Source organism: Camellia sinensis, chromosome 11 (genome assembly GCF_055761805.1).
Source record: "Camellia sinensis isolate YWXY chromosome 11, ASM5576180v1, whole genome shotgun sequence".
NCBI lineage: Eukaryota > Viridiplantae > Streptophyta > Magnoliopsida > Ericales > Theaceae > Camellia > Camellia sinensis.
This window is the reverse complement of record NC_138971.1, coordinates 166,241,934-166,259,901: the sequence shown is the minus strand read 5'-3', so window position 1 is coordinate 166,259,901 and position 17,968 is coordinate 166,241,934. Positions and strand designations below refer to the sequence as shown.

Genomic DNA, 17,968 nt, shown 5'->3' with positions numbered 1-17,968 from the left:
TATATCCACTCTGCTTAACATTTACAAAAAGGAAATGTCACTCCTACATGCTCACAATTTTTATTATTATTATTTTTTCTAATATCTATTAAAGCAAAATTCAAAAACATATATTTGTAGAAAAACAGATTCTGTGATACCCCTCATCAGCATGCAAATCTCTCCCCCCCCCCCCCCCCCCCCCCCCCCCCAAAAAAAAAAAAAAAAAAAAAAATTAAGGAAAAGGGCTACCACTAAAAGGTTGAAATTTAGGTAAGGAATTAATCATATACATATATATGAGTAGCAAAATGCAGTCTTCAACAATGAGGATGACAAAATTTACAAGTCCAGAAACCCACAAACCAAGACATTGTTACGTTGATTTACAGTTCCAAGCCTAAAGAATTTCACAAGAGTTCAATTAAACCTATAAAGCATTTCAAAATATATACAGGTGACAGCTCAATGATAATTTTAAAAAATGGGAGAAATGAGAACATAATAAAGATTTATTTTCTTTTCTTTTTTCTTTTAAAATCAGATGAAGTAGGTTAGTGTAGATGTCAATCATGCTAACCTTGTCTTCACTTCATCTTTCTACCTTCCACAACATGTTCAGCGACACCATATAAACATATAATCATCTTGAGCATTGAGTGGATTTAAGTAAAGCCCTCTCCATCCATTCATCATGTTTAGATCTGCAAACCTGACCTGGTTTGGCTGGCATAGGATTCTCCAATCAGAACCAGAACAAAAGCTTTACTGCAGTAGCAGCTCCTCCTCCTTGTGTAGTTCCTTGAGACGTTTTTTTGCATACATTGTAACTATTATTGTTGTAGCCACGGTTGCACAGAAACCAAGAACATTAAAAATAATCTGTGACGCTGAAAGGGAGTGTTGATCTTGTGAAGCATCAGCCAAAGTACGTATTAATATACCACTGCAATGACAGAAAAATGGTTATTAGTTTGGACAACATTGAATGAAACCAAAAAAAAAAATAATAATCTAATGAATCATTTTCGCTGTCAATTTATGGATAGCTACCGCAGAAGAAGAGTTACGTTTATTTCTTTCCATATCATACTAGAAAAGAAAGAGAAAACTATTAACCCAAAGTAAAGAAAATGCAAAAAAAGTAAGCTTCACAAACCAAACCGCCCACCCTTCCCAACCCAATTCCAAAGAAAAAGTAAACAAGATAAAATACATGAACAGCAGAAAATTAACAATAAAGCTACAATAGAAGAATAACGGTAAACGGTAACCAAAATTGATTTATAGAGATGCTATATATATAATTACTCTGCTGAAAAGCGTGCAGATGCAACACCCTTGCACACCCATGTTTGTTCAGACACATGAAAAGGCAAAACTATAATTTAATTGTACTGGTAACATGAAAGGTAGCATGCCTTTTGTTCAAGAAACTCAACACTATGGTATTTCATATTACTTAACATAGTAAACCTAATTGGCATGCATAGAAAGGATACATATACATGTCAAGCAACATAACTTCATAAACACAAATAAAGCAATGCCTTATTTTTATAATTCTTTCAGTTCATCATGTCTGACGAGCTTCTTTTCTTCTTTTTTATTTTTGGCTATTACCAACCCCCCCAGGTCAATATCTGTGATGAAACATGACACCTGTGTCTGTCCAAAAATCATATATTGCACAAGTTCTGTATGAGAAGAAGGCTAGCTGGTGTAAAGAAGAGGTATCCGAAGGAGCAGTTCCTTGAAATTTCAAAACAATGATGTTGCCCAGTTCAATATATATTACCAAACCAAACTAATTTTCATGTCCCAATCTAGTGGTGTAGGCCACATGGATCATTTTCCACCAGTTCAATAAATATTCTTATTGGCAGCAATTCTGCCAGATGACAGCTGGGCTGGAAAACAGCCACATAGCTGAAAGAACTGCTAGTTACAGCATCACACAATCCATAAAGAAGCTTTCAAAAGCTCTAAAATTCTCTAAAATATCAAGTCCATTGAATTAATAGCATTACATGACTTTATATAGAACTAAGAGACTTCCTGAACTAATTAGAATAAAAAAAGGAAACTACTATAATATTTTAGACTTCAAAAACTAATTTAAGACCAAATAAGAAACATAAATAAAACCTAATTAAATAACTTGACCCACAAGATGACCCATGGGCATATAACCCATGTCTAAAAATTATGAAATTACCAAAATACCCTAAACTAAAATAATAATAATAGAACATGACTCATAAGCCTAAAACATAACTATCAACGGTCCCAAATGAGTTGTTCATCATCCAATGCATGCCAAATCAAAGCTTGGGCCTAAGAGGCATCTCTTCCTTGTCTCTTGTACACCTTAAGAGGCTGCTGCCACTTGCCTCCAACATCTCTCCTCATCTTCTAGTGTTGTTGATCATAGAAATAAAGGTATTGTGACTGTGAAGCCAAATGGGAGGGATAAAAGCACTACTTGTTTTAAGTGTGGCGAGTCTGGGCACATAGCTTATCAATGTCCAAAGAATAATACCCTCCATATTGCAATCGAAGAGGACGCAGAGCAACTACCAGAATATGGCCAATCACAGGAATATGTCAATGATGGATGAGGTTGCATTCAATTATGGAGAGTGCAGATTTGATGATTTAGGGGAAGATGAGTTGAAAACCTCATTTCTTAATGTTGTTAGGCGTATTCTAGCAGCCCTTAAGGTGGAGCAAGAAGAAAAAACTTTGGAAGCTGCATGAATGTTGTCTCTGTATCTACAGTTGAAAGAGTTAAGCTTCCAACTGAGCCACATCCTCATCCTTACAAGGTAGCTTGGATTGACAACGCGTCTATTCCGGTAACTCAATGATGCCTTGTTTCATTTGCTTTGCCTAATTATAGTGATTCTATTTTATGTGATGTAATTCCTATGAATGTCACTCACATCCTTCTTGGTCGACCATGGCTTTACGATCACACTATACAACACAATGGACGAAAAAATACATACACTTTCTCACTTGGAAAGAAAACAATTGTCCTACATCCTATGACTATAGCAGAGATGAGAAGATATGAAACTCCAAAGCCAAAGTGTATTGCTAAAAGTCAAAATAAACCTCTCCACGTACTCTTTAAAAGGCAATTTGTAGTGGAAAGCAAAGAATCAAAGCTTATCTATGCTGTAGTGGTTAAAGAAGTGAAGCAACTAGCAGCTGGTCCTGAGACAAAAAGGCCTTTAGAGGTTGAAAAGTTGTTGTCTGAATTTTCTGATATAGCACCAGAAGAGCTTCCTAATGAGCTTCCTCCCATGAGTAATGTCCAACGTGCAATAGATCTTATCCCCGGGTCTCAATTGCCTAATCTTCAGCTTATCGGATGAATCCTAGTGAAAATACTGAGCTAAAAAGGCAAAGTAGATGATCCAAAGGATTTATTCGCGAGAGTTTGAGTCCTTGTGTTGTTCCTACCTTGCTCACACCAAAGAAAGATGGCACATGGTGCATGTGTGTCGATAGTCGAGCTATCAACAAAATAACCATCAAATATCGGTTTCCAATTCCTCGACTTGATTATATGTTGGACACGATAGCTGGTTCTACTATTTTTTCAAAGATTTGTAGAGTGGTTACCATCAAATACGAATAAGACCTAGAGATGACTGGAAGACTGCTTTCAAGACAAAGGATGGTCTCTATGAGTGGCTAGTTATGCCATGTTGTCTTTCCAATGCTACCAATGCTCCTAGCACATTCATGTGTTTCATGACGCAGGTACTTAAACCTTTTACTGGTCGTTTCCTTGTGGTCTATTTTGATGATATACTAATCTATAGCAATACCAAAGAGGAACACATCTTCTATCTAATGAGCTTCCTCCCATGAGTAATGTCCAACATGCAATAGATCTTATCCCCGGGTCTCAATTGCCTAATCTTCAGCTTATCGGATGAATCCTAGTGAAAATACTGAGCTAAAAAGGCAAAGTGGATGATCCAAAGGATTTATTCGCGAGAGTTTGAGTTCTTGTGTTGTTCCTACCTTGCTCACACCAAAGAAAGATGGCACATGGTGCATGTGTGTCGATAGTCGAGCTATCAACAAAATAACCATCAAATATCGGTTTCCAATTCCTCGACTTGATAATATGTTGGACACGATAGCTGGTTCTACTATTTTTTCAAAGATTTGCTGAGTGGTTACCATCAAATACGAATAAGGCCTGGAGATGAGTGGAAGACTGCCTTCAAGACAAAGGATGGTCTCTATGAGTGGCTAGTTATGCCATGTGATCTTTCCAATGCTACCAATGCTCCTAGCACATTCATGCGTTTCATGACGCAGGTACTTAAACCTTTTACTGGTCGTTTCCTTGTGGTCTATTTTGATGATATACTAATCTATAGCAATACCAAAGAGGAACACATCTTCCATCTCCAACAAGTTATGAGAGTTCTTCGCCAAGAGAAACTTTAAGTAAATTTGAAGAAGTGCTCCTTCACGAGTCCAAGCATCATGGTTTTGGGCTTTGTTATCTCTTTCAAGGGTGTAGCGGCTGATCCAAACAAAGTCAAAGCTATTATAGAGTGGCCGATTCCTACCAACATGCAAGAAGTTCGTAGTTTTCATAGATTGGCAACATTCTATAGGCGCTTTATTTGAAATTTCAGCACAATAATGGCACAAATTTTTAATTGCATGAAGAAGGGAGAGTTTATTTGGATCAGGGCAGCAACTAAAGCACTCGAAGAGAAAGAAAAAAATGACTGAAGCTCCTGTAAGCCTTCCGGACTTCTCTGAGGTGTTTCAAGTGACTTGTGACGCCTCAAATGTGGGAATTGGGGTTATACTCAATCAAGAAGGCCATCCAACTGCTTATTTTAGTGAGAAACTTGATGCAGCACAACAAAAAGTATTCTACTTATGACAAGGAATTTTGTGCTATGATTCAAGCACTCCATTACTGACGTTACCATCTCATATCCAAGGAGTTTGTATTGTATTCTAACCATGAAGCTCTTAAGTACATCAACTCCCAAAAGAAGTTGAATCAAGTGGGTCTGCTTGCAAGAATACACATTCGTCATCAAACATAAAGCTGGGACAGAAAATAAGACAGCTGATGCACTCAGTCGCGTGATGCTAACTCTCAACTCTATGTCCATCCAAGTTATGGGCTTTGATTCGCTCAAGAAAGACTACTCGTCTTGCAAAGATCTCAGCATAATCTACACCGATTTAGTGGCTGGACAGCATGCTGTATATCCAGAATTCTTTTTACATGATGGGTATCTTTTTAAGGGAACTTGTCTTTGTTTACCTAGCACATCTCTACGAGAAGAGGTGATTCGAGAATTGCATTCTGGAGGAGCAGCAGGTCATTTTGGCAGAGACAAGACAAATGCAATGGTTGAAGACCATTATTATTGGCCAAGTCTTACGCGGGATGTTGCTAAAGTTGTTTCTCGATGTCGTACCTGTCAACTTTCTAAAGGATGAAAGAAAAATACTGGTTTATACACTCCATTACCAGTACCACATGAGCCATGACAAGACCTAAGCATGGACTTCATCCTAGGGCTGCCACAAACCCTTAGGGGATATGATTCCATTTTTGTGGTGGTGGACCGCTACTCAAAAATGGCTCACTTTATCCCTTCGTTCAAAGACTTCCGATGCTGTCCATATTGTTAAAATATTCTTCAAAGAAGTTGTCCGACTTCTTGGTTTGCCAAAAATAATTGTCTCAGACCACGATGTGAAGTTTACGAGTTATTTTTGGCATACTTTGTGGAAGATGCTGCATACAAAACTAAGGCTGTGTTTGGAATGATTTCCAAGCTATGATTCTACCCCCACATTCCAATATGATGTTTGGATAGTATTCTTAAATCACATTTCCACAATATTTAGAAAACTCTGCAAAAAACTCTGTGTGAGGCGCAATTTTTAATTTTTTTTTTCTTCAAATTTGGCCTAACCGGTCGTCCCACCAGTCGTCCAGCGGGTTGACCGGAACAGCGTAAATTTTTTTTTTTTTTTTTTTTTGCAATTGACATATGTTAATTTTTATATATTCGAAATAAATATTTTCCGAATATTTTTTATAAAAAATGTGTTTTAATAGAATTTTGAGTTGTATGTTTGGTTATGAGTTGTAAATTTTTGTATCAAATATCATATGTTATGTCAAAAATTCTCCACTCAATTCAAAACTCTTTCACCAAACAAATTTTTCACACTCAAATCATAATTCCAAAACTCACAAACTCAAAATATAACTCCTCTCAAATCATAGTTAGAAAGCTCTACCAAATGCAACCTAAAATTTTCTTCTTCTTTCCATTCCCAAACTGATGGTCAAACTGAGGTTGTTAATCAAAATTTAGGTGACCTTCGTTGCCTTGTAGGCGATCATGTTGGTAGTTGAGATCAAAGTCTTTCTATGGCTGAATTCTCATATAACAGTTCAGTTAATCAGACCACTAGTCGCGGCCCCTTTCAGACTGTGACAAGTTTACTTCCTTGTAAACCAATTGATTTGGCTCCTTTACCCGTTGAGGCACGTCCTAGTGTTGAAGCAGATGCTTTTGCTAAGCATATTTATGCGATACATGATGAGGAAAGATTGTACTCAACAATGAGTTATAAAACACATGTTGATTTGAGAAGAAAGTTTGCAAAATTTGAAGAAGGGGACATGATTATTGTCCGCATCAGATCTGAGCGATATCCTAAGGGTGCATACAAGAAATTCCATTCAAGAAGTTTTAGTCCATATAAAGTTTTCAAGAAAATTAGTTCTAATGCCAACGTACTTGATTTGCTGAACAATGTAGGCATAAGTAATGTCTTTAACATTGAGGATATTACATTATACTGAGGTCATGATGATGATGATCCTAATGATGGTATTGCTACTCGACTTCCACTAGCCCTACGTTTGAAGGAAGACATTGAAGATTTTATTGATCGTCAACTTGTTTTCACTAAAGGTGGTGGCTATCAAAAGTACCTCATCAAATGGAAAGGGAGTCCACTGTCAGATTGTACATGAATCAATCATGAGGAGTTCCAGCACCTAGACCATGACTTGTATGAACGATTCCATGCTTTTAACTCACTAGGGTCGAGTTTTTTTCAGGCAGGGAGAGATGATGGAGGCAAGTGGCAGCAGCCTCTTAAGGTGTACAAGAGACGAGGAAGAGATGCCTCTAAGGCTCAAGCTTTGATTTGGCATGCATTGGATGATAAGCAACTCATTTGGGAACGTGGATAGTTATGTTTTGCGCTTATGAGTCATGTTCTAGTGTTGTTGATAATATTATATTCTATTTCAAAAAAAATAAAATAAAATAAAATAATAGAGATATTTTGGGTAGGAATAAACTAGCAGACAGAGGACGAGATCACTCCAAAGCGATACTGAAGTGAAAATGTAGCAGTGGAATGGGTTCAGGTCCGATGGGTGGCCAAGGTAATTTTCCTGCCTGTCGGGGAAACGAAATTACTAGGTACTTAACCTAACTTTGATACCATGTTATAATACTTAAGAGAGAAAGAAATTTGTCTTATATTGAATGTTATAACAGTATATACAAGACTCCGTTATATAGGAAGAGAGAAACCTAAGTATGGCAATCCTAAGTATGGCAATGAATATAATATGACATATATGATAAACAGAATATATAGCTATTATATTTAACTGTTATAATATTTAAGAGAGAAACAAATTTGTATTCTATTGAATGTTATAACATGTATACAAAACTCCTTTATATAGGAAGGGAGAAATCCAAGTATGGTAATCCTAACTATGACAATGAATATAATATGATATGTATAATAAACAGAATATATAGTTACTATATTTAACACCCCCCAAATTCAAGTAAGGATACCAACTTAAGTTTGGAGAGAGAAATTAAAATATGAAATAAAATTAAAAAAAATAAAAATAAAAGACAAATAGATTGCAAAGTCCGAACGGTAGCGCAAGGGCGCTTGAGATAGATTAGAGACCGGAGCTAATACCAGGAAACAGTTTATGGTCGTGTCGGACCGTTGTAAGAACTGGCTGAAACTAATACCGGGATAGTTTAAGGTCATGCCAGACCATTGTAGGAACTGGCCGTCAATGTTGGGATAGTTTAAGGGTCATGCAGGACCATTGTAGGAACTGACCGGAATCAATGCCGGGACAATTTAAGAGATCATGCCAGACCGTTGTAGGAGAACTGGATGTTGAACCAGCAAACGTGGCACACACATAACTTATGACGTGGTGTTGAACGATGATGGCAACAGATGACATTGTGCGCAAGAGAGGGCGGCTTGGGTGATGCGCCAAGGGGCGACTTGGGTGGTGCGCCAGTGACGACGGTTTGGGTGGTTCGCATGATATATCACCATGCTCACCATGATATAGGTATACCCCCCTCAAACTCAAATAGGTTTGAAGATAGAAACTTATTTAAGGTTGAAGTGAAGGGAAAAACAAAATGGAGCAAAAGCGCGCGCGCAAAAAAAAATTATAGAGATATTTGGGGTAGAAATAAACCAGCAGATAGAGGAAGAAATAACCACGAACCCTCCATCAAGGGAAGCAATTAAAGTTCTATAAGAGGGTTCTGGAAGCAGTCTTGACCTTATTTATCAGCACATCTTTCAGCAAGCCATATAAGAAGTTACCTTTGAAAAAATCAAACTGCAGATTACTGAGATAATTTTTCGAGGGAAAAAGAATTGTCACGGTAGACTCATAACCTTCATTATCAAGTTTCAAGCAGAAACACTCCATATGCGATCATTTGGAAAGAAAGGCTTCATAGTCTACTGGTATGCTCACCATCGTCGTAAATAAAAATATTAGCTAGGCAATGAAGAAGTCAAATATGGGCAATGCAACATACAAATTGGCATATCCAAAAATAAAACACCAGGTAATCCTAGAAATATAGTGGACAGTAGATTCTTGCAGGTGTATAGGAATACATCATTTTAACAAACCATGATTTTATTAAATTATTTTTGGCATGTCTAAGGCTGCATAGGATTAGCATCTTCAAACAACTTATGGAGGACCTTATCTCAATAGAAATGTATCTACAGCAACATAAATTATACATGAAAAAATGCATTTGAGAGAGAGAGAGAGAGTACGTGTAAATTGCAACAAAAATTTCTGGCACCATCCCAACCAATGACCCCAGCAAGTAAGGCCAATACTTGACATTTGTTGCTACAGCACAGTAATTGTATATTATGTATGGGAATGGAGAAATCCTGATTAACGCGACATCCCGACACTGACTAAACCAATTTCCTTGACCAGCTAATCTTATAATGGAAGCTTTTTTCGGATATTTTTCTAACCAACCCTGCATATGAATCAAAAAAACCATTTACTTTTAAATAAACACCCGCGGGGGGGGGGGGGGGGGGGGGTGGAGAATAGGAAGAAAAATATTAAGAAACACAAGGTACGCACATGAATTTTATTATAGAAGAGTGAACCAATGAAATATGGAAGAGATATGCCGATAGTCACCCCACCAATGATTAGTAGAAATCCAAACCCATAACCAAATGTCATACCAATCACCCACATGGAGGGTGTAGATGGAAGCAGTAAAGTAGGGAAAAGTGCCACAGAAGCAAAGAGTAAAACTGCTAGCACTGGTGTGCGGAATGTTTGTCTCTCCCAGTTAATTAAAGGGATAATTTCCTGTAAAAGAACAAGTCATTAGTTGTGGCCGAAAGAGAGAAAAAAAGAGCATGCAATTCTAGCTCAGAAATACGAAACCATTTTTTAGGTTTCTATTGACAATTTATTGGCAGAAACATCAAGAAGCACCTCAAGTGAGGGAAAATGTATTAGAGCCAGTAATGAAGGACGGAATCCATATCAATTGCCATTATCCTGATATAACATATAGCTAGTAATTCTAGTAATTCTTAATAGTAATGTTCTTACATATTTATATTTCCAATTTCAAGTTTAATAGCATAAGGCACATATAGTCCCATATAGGGGTCCATATTCAAAAAATTAAACCAAGAATCTCCTCCCAAAAAAAGTAAAACTCCTATATTTCATTGTGATACTGCATTTGCATTGAACCACTAGCAAAGGCAGTGTTCCATAGACTAGAACATACTACTACCATTCATTGTAATCCCAACAACATACCACTCAATTCACTAAGCAACACAAGTAGTGCCAAAATTCTGAAAATAGTATACAACCAACCAAGCTTTTAGGGACAAAAACACATATAAGGCTATCTTCAGCCCTTACTCAAAATTTTACTCAAATTAGAATAAAAGCTTCATTTAATTTGAACCACTCCAATGGATAAACTTAAATTAACATACAAATTTTAGTAAAAGCTTCACTAATGATACAGTGGTAAATTTGAGCACCACAAAATAGCCATGAAAATTTTGAGTAAACATTTGAGTCTCCCCTGATTTGGGTAAAAAATTGAATAAATTCAATTTAGTGTAAGTTTGGGTCAAGGGAGACGAGGGTTTTTGAGATTTTTTTAACCCAAATTTAAATCTGACATAGGTTTAAATCAAGGATTAGAGATGCCCTAAAACTCAATCCTACATCAAAAATTTGTAGAATTTTTTTATACATTGGCAGTACACTAACATGACACCACTCCTTTCCAAAAGCCCTAACAAAAACCATATTGACATTGTTGGAGATGAGAACATTGAATCCATAACCTCATGCATGATCTCAAATATATTATGAGCTACAACACCACTATTACATTAAAAATATAGAAATTTTGTAGCTTGATTGAAAGAATGAATAGAATACCTTATCCATTAAAAAGGGGCCAACCCAGATGAGAAAAACAGCGGCCAAAACCCCAACGAAGATCAACACAACTACCATCTTCGCCCACCACCAAAAGCACCACCATCTGCCAATGAATCTGGGAGATGGTGGTGGATGTTGTTGGGTTCCACCACCATCGAAGCCATCCAAGACGCAATCATCGGAATCCTTGAGTTTGACATAATCGCCATGGTCGCCTAAAGCCCTAAGCTTCAACTCCGGCACCACACAATCGACCTCGTCGTCGTTCACATGATAAGTCATCTCCACCGCCGAACAGAAAAGAACCCTAGAATCGATCGACGATGGAAACCCTAGAGATTCCAAGGAAGAAATTTTAAATCAATGTGGGATGATTATTGTTGTGACAGAGAAATTTGGGATGGATTGTGGATCAAAAGGCACGTAACATGTTTGTGTGAAAGTTTGCGTATGTATTATTGTGCGCAAAAGCAAAATCGATGATGGGGAGAGAGAGAGAGAGAGAGAGAGAGAGATGTGTATCAGTGAAATATCAACAGACTTTATTTTTAAGGGAAATATGATAGGGAGCGTTTGGTTTAAGGGAAAGTTACGTTTGCATTTATTTATTTAATTTATTTATTTATTTATATTTTTTTGAGTGTACGCGCTTACTAGAATTGCGTAGAGTGGAGTGATGCCGTTACTTGGGGCCCACTCAGAATTACAGTAGACTTTTTTTTTTTTTTTTTTCTTTAGTTCAACATCCATAATAAACTAGGGAGCAACTCAGGCTTATTTTGGGAAGATGGTAAAAAGTAATTTTTTGACTTTTTTAAGTTTTTGAATTTTTTAGACAAATGATTTGGGAAGTTGGTAAAAAGTAACTTTTGACTTTTTTTATTAATGTTTGTTTATAATGTCAAATCATAATAAAATGACCAAACTACCCCCATTTATTTAAAATATTTACGACTTCACCTATGTAACACATTTTGACCCATGAGGGTAAAATTGTAATTTCACCGTTGGCTAAAAACCAACTTCCCAAATGAAAAAAAAGACAAAAAAGCCAACTTTTGGCTTTTGCTACAAACAAAAAAAAATGGCTTTTAGCCAACTTCCCAAAATAGCCCTCAGGCGGATTCGGTTGGGTTGGGAATTTGCCCAAGCTCAGTTCGAATTGTATTTGGCAATGTCCAAGCCCACCCAAGCCCGACCATGAAGCCAAGTATTGCTGTCCAAGCCAGGACCAAGCTTTGTATTTTGAACTCGTGTTAGTCCGAATTACCCGAATTGTCTGAAATTCACAAGTTCAGAAACCTATAGGTAGACCAAATGAAACTCTCTGCTTGTGTCCACCAGACAATTGAGTCCCATGCTCACCTACCATGGTGTCCAGTCCCTAAATTCAATATTTAAAATACAAAGGTAAAATAAAGAATTAACAAGCTTATGAAAGTGAATAGATAGAATACATAAGAAAGAATATAATCAAAAGGGCAAAAAAACTTCAAATCTGAGGCAGTTATATATTATAAGATATAGTTGGGTTAATTTAATTTAATTTAATTTATTAAACCTCTTTTATTTAATTTATATATATTATATAATTTAGATAATATATTAAATTCAATTCGGGTTCGGGTTGCTCAGGTTGGCCATTGTTTCTGCCAAAGCTCGACCTGAATTACAATTCGGGCATCAAAAATCTGCCCAGGCTCGTCCAGATTACAAGATATAGTTGCCCAAGCCCTAAAAAAACTCAAGCTGGGCTCGGGTTGCTCGGGTTGAGCCCGCCCGAGTTGCACCCCTATAATAAACCTTCGTTCAGCATGTCGGACTTTTTGGTCATGTTTGGTGTAACTGTTAAAATAGATTATACATTGGCCCCGTTTGGTAGAGCTGTTGGAAAGTGATTACAGATTATAGCTTAACAGATTATAGCTTATAGCTGTGAGTATAAGTTGGTAACCTGTTTGGTGTAACTGTGGGATTATAGATTTAAGCAGCAGAGTAGTGTTTGGTAAATAAGCTGTAAAATAGCTTTTTGCTGTATAATTGTCCTTTTTGCCCTTATGAACAAAAAAATTTTAATTTTGTCATTTTCTTTTCTTTAAATTGTGAAAAAGTTATTTCATTAATGGAAGTTGATTAATTAGTACCTAATTTTGTACATTTCATGACCTCAAATTTATTTTCTTACTTTATTTTTTTATTTTTTAAATGTTTTTTGTAATAATATTGAGTTGAAAAGGAAACAAAAAAATGTTTATTGCAATAAAAATACAAGAAATTACTATTAAAGCAATAAAATTAAAACTTCATACATATTTAAAGATCTCCTAATTTCGTCGGCAAATTGACATACAAATATTATGTCTCCTCACTTCCATCTCAGTGTCATCACAGTCAACATCATTTCCATGGCTTGCTTGTTGAGATGAAGATCCTTCCTCTTCATTAGGCACATAATCCGCGAATCTATCATAAGAGTCAAATGCAATATCGCGGAACTCACTGCGTCGGATGAAATTATGAATTACCATTGTTGCACAAACAAGTTTGACTTGGGTCGCCCAACTGTAGTTTGGTGGGATATTCTTTATCATCGGCCATCTTGCTTTCCAAACTCCAAACGTTCTTTCTATTACACTTCTAAGTGATGAATGTGCTTGGTTGAATTTTTCTTGTGCTTTTTGAGGGGGTTGACCATGTTCAAATTGAGCTAGATAATATATCTCTCCTTTGTAAGGTGCAAGATATCCTTTCATGTTTGGATACCTAGCATCCACCAAGTAAAACTCATCTATTTTAAAATTGCAAAATGAAATTAAAGTAAGCAATTATAAATGTAAAAATAAATATGAAGATGTGAGTGTAGTGCATCTACTATAGCAATAAAATATAAAACAGTTACCTCCTTGTAGTAAAAATGGTAAAAATAATTTTAGTAATACTGAAAAATAATTTATAACCTAATTTAAGAATAAAAATCAATCAGAATAATGTTAAACTAATAGTAATAATGTTAAACTTATAAGTTATACTAATAGTATTTTAGTTTAAAGTAACCCCTGCAGTTTAACAGCTTCAGGTAGAAACAAAAGTTTGGAATAAAACGTGAACCCATAAATTTGTTTTCATTGTTTTCATTCCATATTCATCCATAAATCAAAACTACAGTTTCATTGTTTTCTTTGAATTAGTTATGCATTCCATATTCATCCAATATTCCCCTGCAGTTTCATTGTTTTCATCCAAAAGGATCAGACTAACTAAATGCCCTCTAAATTTGTTTTCATTGTTTTCATTTTTCTTTGACTAATGTATGATATTACAATCAAAACTAGCCAATTAAGCAACAAAAAAGGACCAAAAACATTTTTAAAAATGTGAACCTAAAAACAGTATTAAAAAATAAAAAAAAAAACTCTAACAAATCTGTTAAGGCCCCCCAACCATTTCTATTTTGCAGAGGAAGTGGTTACTTGTGATTATTCATATTTTAGATGATTTTTCATACACTGTTATAAAAAATGATAATTCCAGGCTTTAATATTGAAATCAACGATTTAATTTGCAAGTGTTGAACAACTCTATGACCAAATTAGTTGCCATACAAAGTACAAATTATCTGTGAAAAATAGCAAGAGCAAGATCAAGATCATAACTATTAGATTAATGTCTCTGAGTTCAAAATTTATCAACATGGCTGGTTGCCTGCCATGTTGTCCACCAAACATTACACACAACTACCCTCCGGAATTTGTGCAAGAAATAATTGGCCCAGTGCTAGCAACATTATAAGTATGCCATTCATATTACCAATAAAAGATAAAGTAAATGAAAGTGGGATCCACATTATAGACATCAACATGCATGCCTTAAGAATGTGTGTCTGTGCTAGATGAAGATTTGAGGCACGGCTTAAGAGAACAAAAGAAAATACTCCAATCTGAGCAAGCAATACTCCAACCTTGACAAAAGTCAACAATTACAAATTAAGGATTTGCATACTTAAACGGTCCAACATATAATTTGCCCTACAAATCTGCCCCTTTATTTTTTTGCCCCAAAGCCAAGTTAAGAGGAAATGTGATAATTCACGGGTAGCATTTCAACAAATTTTTTAGTGTTTGTATTATTTACTTTTGAGAGTGTAAACACAACTTTTGGGAACAGAACTGCAGACTTTGAACCACAAACCAAAATCGATGAGAGAGAGAGAGAGAGAGAGAGAGAGAGAGAGAGAGAGAGAGAGAGCGAGAGAGCAACCAGGACCACAAACAAACACAAATCTTCATGGATTTGAACACAGAGTAACAAAAAACCAAAAAAAACCCTAAATCGATGTATATATCTAATATATGTATATCTATATATAACAAAACATAGGGTTTAGGGTTTCAAATCTTACTTTTTGGTGGAGATCAACGGAAAATATGGACGATCGCCGGCGATTTTGATGTCTGGAGCAGTCAGCAGCGAGAGGAGAGGAGAAGAGGAGCAGCGCCGTTTGAGAGGAGAGGAGAAGAGGATAGTTAGGTCTGAGCTGAAGAGGCATGCTTATATAGTGGCATTTTTGATATTCCTTAAGTTTTGGAGGGGCATTTAAGTCATTCTGCCCCTCTCAAAACAGCTGCGCGCATAATCTATTTTTGTAAGCACCTGCCGAGCAACTTCGAATTTAAGCTGAAATTTGGCTTAAAATAAGCCATAATCTATTCCCATAATCTGTATCAAACACACCAATCTAACTTAATTTAAGCTAAAAGTTGCTTTAAGCTGAATTTAAGTTTTACCAAACGGCCCCATTATAACTTAACAAATTATAGATTATGACTTTAATCAGAAGCTGTTAATTTGTTTGGTATAACTGTTGGATTATGGATTTAAGTTACTGAGTTGTGTTTGTTAAATAAGCTGTAAAATAATTTTTTCAAATAATTTTTAATTTTTATTATTCACTATTTGTCTACATTTCTCATAAAAAATAATAATAATATTTTATAGTCCATTTGGATTTTTTTCTATTTTTAAAAAAATAAAAAAAATCTAAGAGTATAACCGTGAATTAACATATCCACAGCAGAAGCTGATAATCAGAAGTAAGGGGTGAACAGCTTCTCAGAATCAACTTTTTTGACTTGAAATAAGTTGTTAGAATGAGAAGCTGTTTGAAATAAGTTAAATCAAACCGTCCAAAATAACTTTTTAAAAGTCAGAAGTCTTAAGTTGGCTCAAAAAAGCCCCACCAAACAGCCCCTTTATCTTTTTGACTATTTTAGTCATAAAAAAATAAAATAAATTTTTTAATTTAATAAGATAAAACATTACATTCGAATCATAATTATTTTATTTTTTCTCTTATAAAAGTCAAAAAAATAAAAAAACTTATCTCAAATGAGGCTTTTTAATTCCAAATTAAAATAGTCAAAAAGTTAAAAAATAAACTTACATCCCAAGCCAACCCAAATGATGTCCAGACCAACTTGCATATACATCAATTAATTTCTTTTCTAATCCGATCAAAAGTAGGTCATTTATTTCAAAATTAAAAAATTCATAATAACATTTTTTCTTGTGAGCTAATCTTAAAAGTTAAATCCTGAACAATTATATGAATAGCATATCTACCGGCCATTTAAGACAACTCACGATTAATAGTGGACTTTATTCCAGATGAAGGGCAACAATGAGAGCCAGATGCTACACTGGTTCATATAATTACTTTTTGGGAAAGTAAAAAAGTCAAAGATTTAAGAATTGGTTGGCTTGTTTTTCAGAAAAAAATTTGAAAAAAATTCTTTATAAATAAATTTTCAGAAATAATACAATTTTTTTTTAAAAAAATCTCAAAATTTTGTTTGATTACTTACTTTTCAAAATCACTCTCTCTCTCGTACATATTAAATCAATCACTTTTTTTAAACTCTCTTCTTAAAATAATTTTCCAAAATTATTTATGAAAAAAAACAAATCAAATAAGTTTTCGTACTTTTTATCTCAAAAACTACTCTACAAACACAAACCAAACACACTCTTAGAGTTTGCGTGGAGAGAATGATTGTGATGTTTTCATTATAATATAATTTATTAATTCCTTAACATCTTATCATATAGTGCAATAATAATAATAATAATAAAAATAACAATGTTACGCGCATAAAAAATCTATACACAAAATATATAGGAAATCTCACGTGAAAGTTTTTGTACATAGTATTTTTCAACTGAAGGGTGACTAACGTACCTTTTGCATAGCATTCACTATTGTGAAAGCAACGGAGCCAACCCTGGATCACACCTCAATGATTTAAATTGAACACTTTTCGAGATATATTAAGTAGAATGTCTTTATAAAAAGTGAAGTCAATCGAATATCGATAGTTCTATGTAGGGGGTGTATAATACCGCCGAAATCGTCGAAATCGTCAAAACCACACCGAACCGCACCGTTAAGGCAAATTCGTTATTATTTGTCAATCGAACCGCCGGTTTTTGGTAAGAAAAATGACAAATTCTAGTGACACTTTTATCAATCCGCCGGTTTCTGTTTTTCTTCCAAACCGCACCGACCCGCACCGCTATTAAATCATGTTTTATAGGATTCTAAAAATTCTTTTTTACTTAAGTTTGCTTGTTGTTCTATACCTTAGAATATAATATTACATTACTGCTCGAGGGGAATTTTATGTATTGTATTTGATCATTGCAGCTTCCACAGATGCTTCTAATGAACTGATGGCATAGTCGTTGATATTATCATGTTGTTGCTACACTTGCTGCATCAGAAGAAAACTTCGCAAGATGCTTAACATCACGATGTCTCTCGTCTTTTTTTTACTCTTTGATTTAAGTTTTGTAATTTGAATTATATTTTTTATAAACCGCCAATCCGCCCGAACCGCCAAGGCAAATCTGCCATTATTTGCCAACCGAACCGCCGGTTTTTGATAAGAAAAATGGCAAATTCTAGTGACACTTTTATCAATCCGCCACCCGCCATACGGTTTCTATTTTTCTCTCAAACCGCACCGACCCGCACCGCGCACACCCCTAGTTCTATGATTAGATCAAATTTATATTTATAAAAAAAAAGAAAAATAGATGTGATTTTAAATTTAAAACTAAATACAAAATTATTTTAATCATATAACTATCAAT

The 17,968-nt window shown here is 35.2% G+C and overlaps 1 protein-coding gene across 1 annotated transcript; it reads right to left on the bottom strand.

The window, feature by feature from the left end:
- Positions 1 to 247: 247 nt before the first annotated feature.
- LOC114268861 (uncharacterized) lies at positions 248 to 11,399 on the bottom strand. Its single transcript, XM_028210092.2, has 4 exons — positions 10,817 to 11,399; positions 9,473 to 9,709; positions 9,145 to 9,362; positions 248 to 925 (listed from the first exon to the last, which is right to left on the bottom strand). Exons 1-4 carry the CDS (start codon positions 11,099 to 11,101, stop codon positions 745 to 747), a joined length of 921 nt encoding a protein of 306 aa, XP_028065893.1. The 5' UTR covers positions 11,102 to 11,399; the 3' UTR covers positions 248 to 744.
- Between the last annotated feature and the right edge of the window lie 6,569 nt (positions 11,400 to 17,968).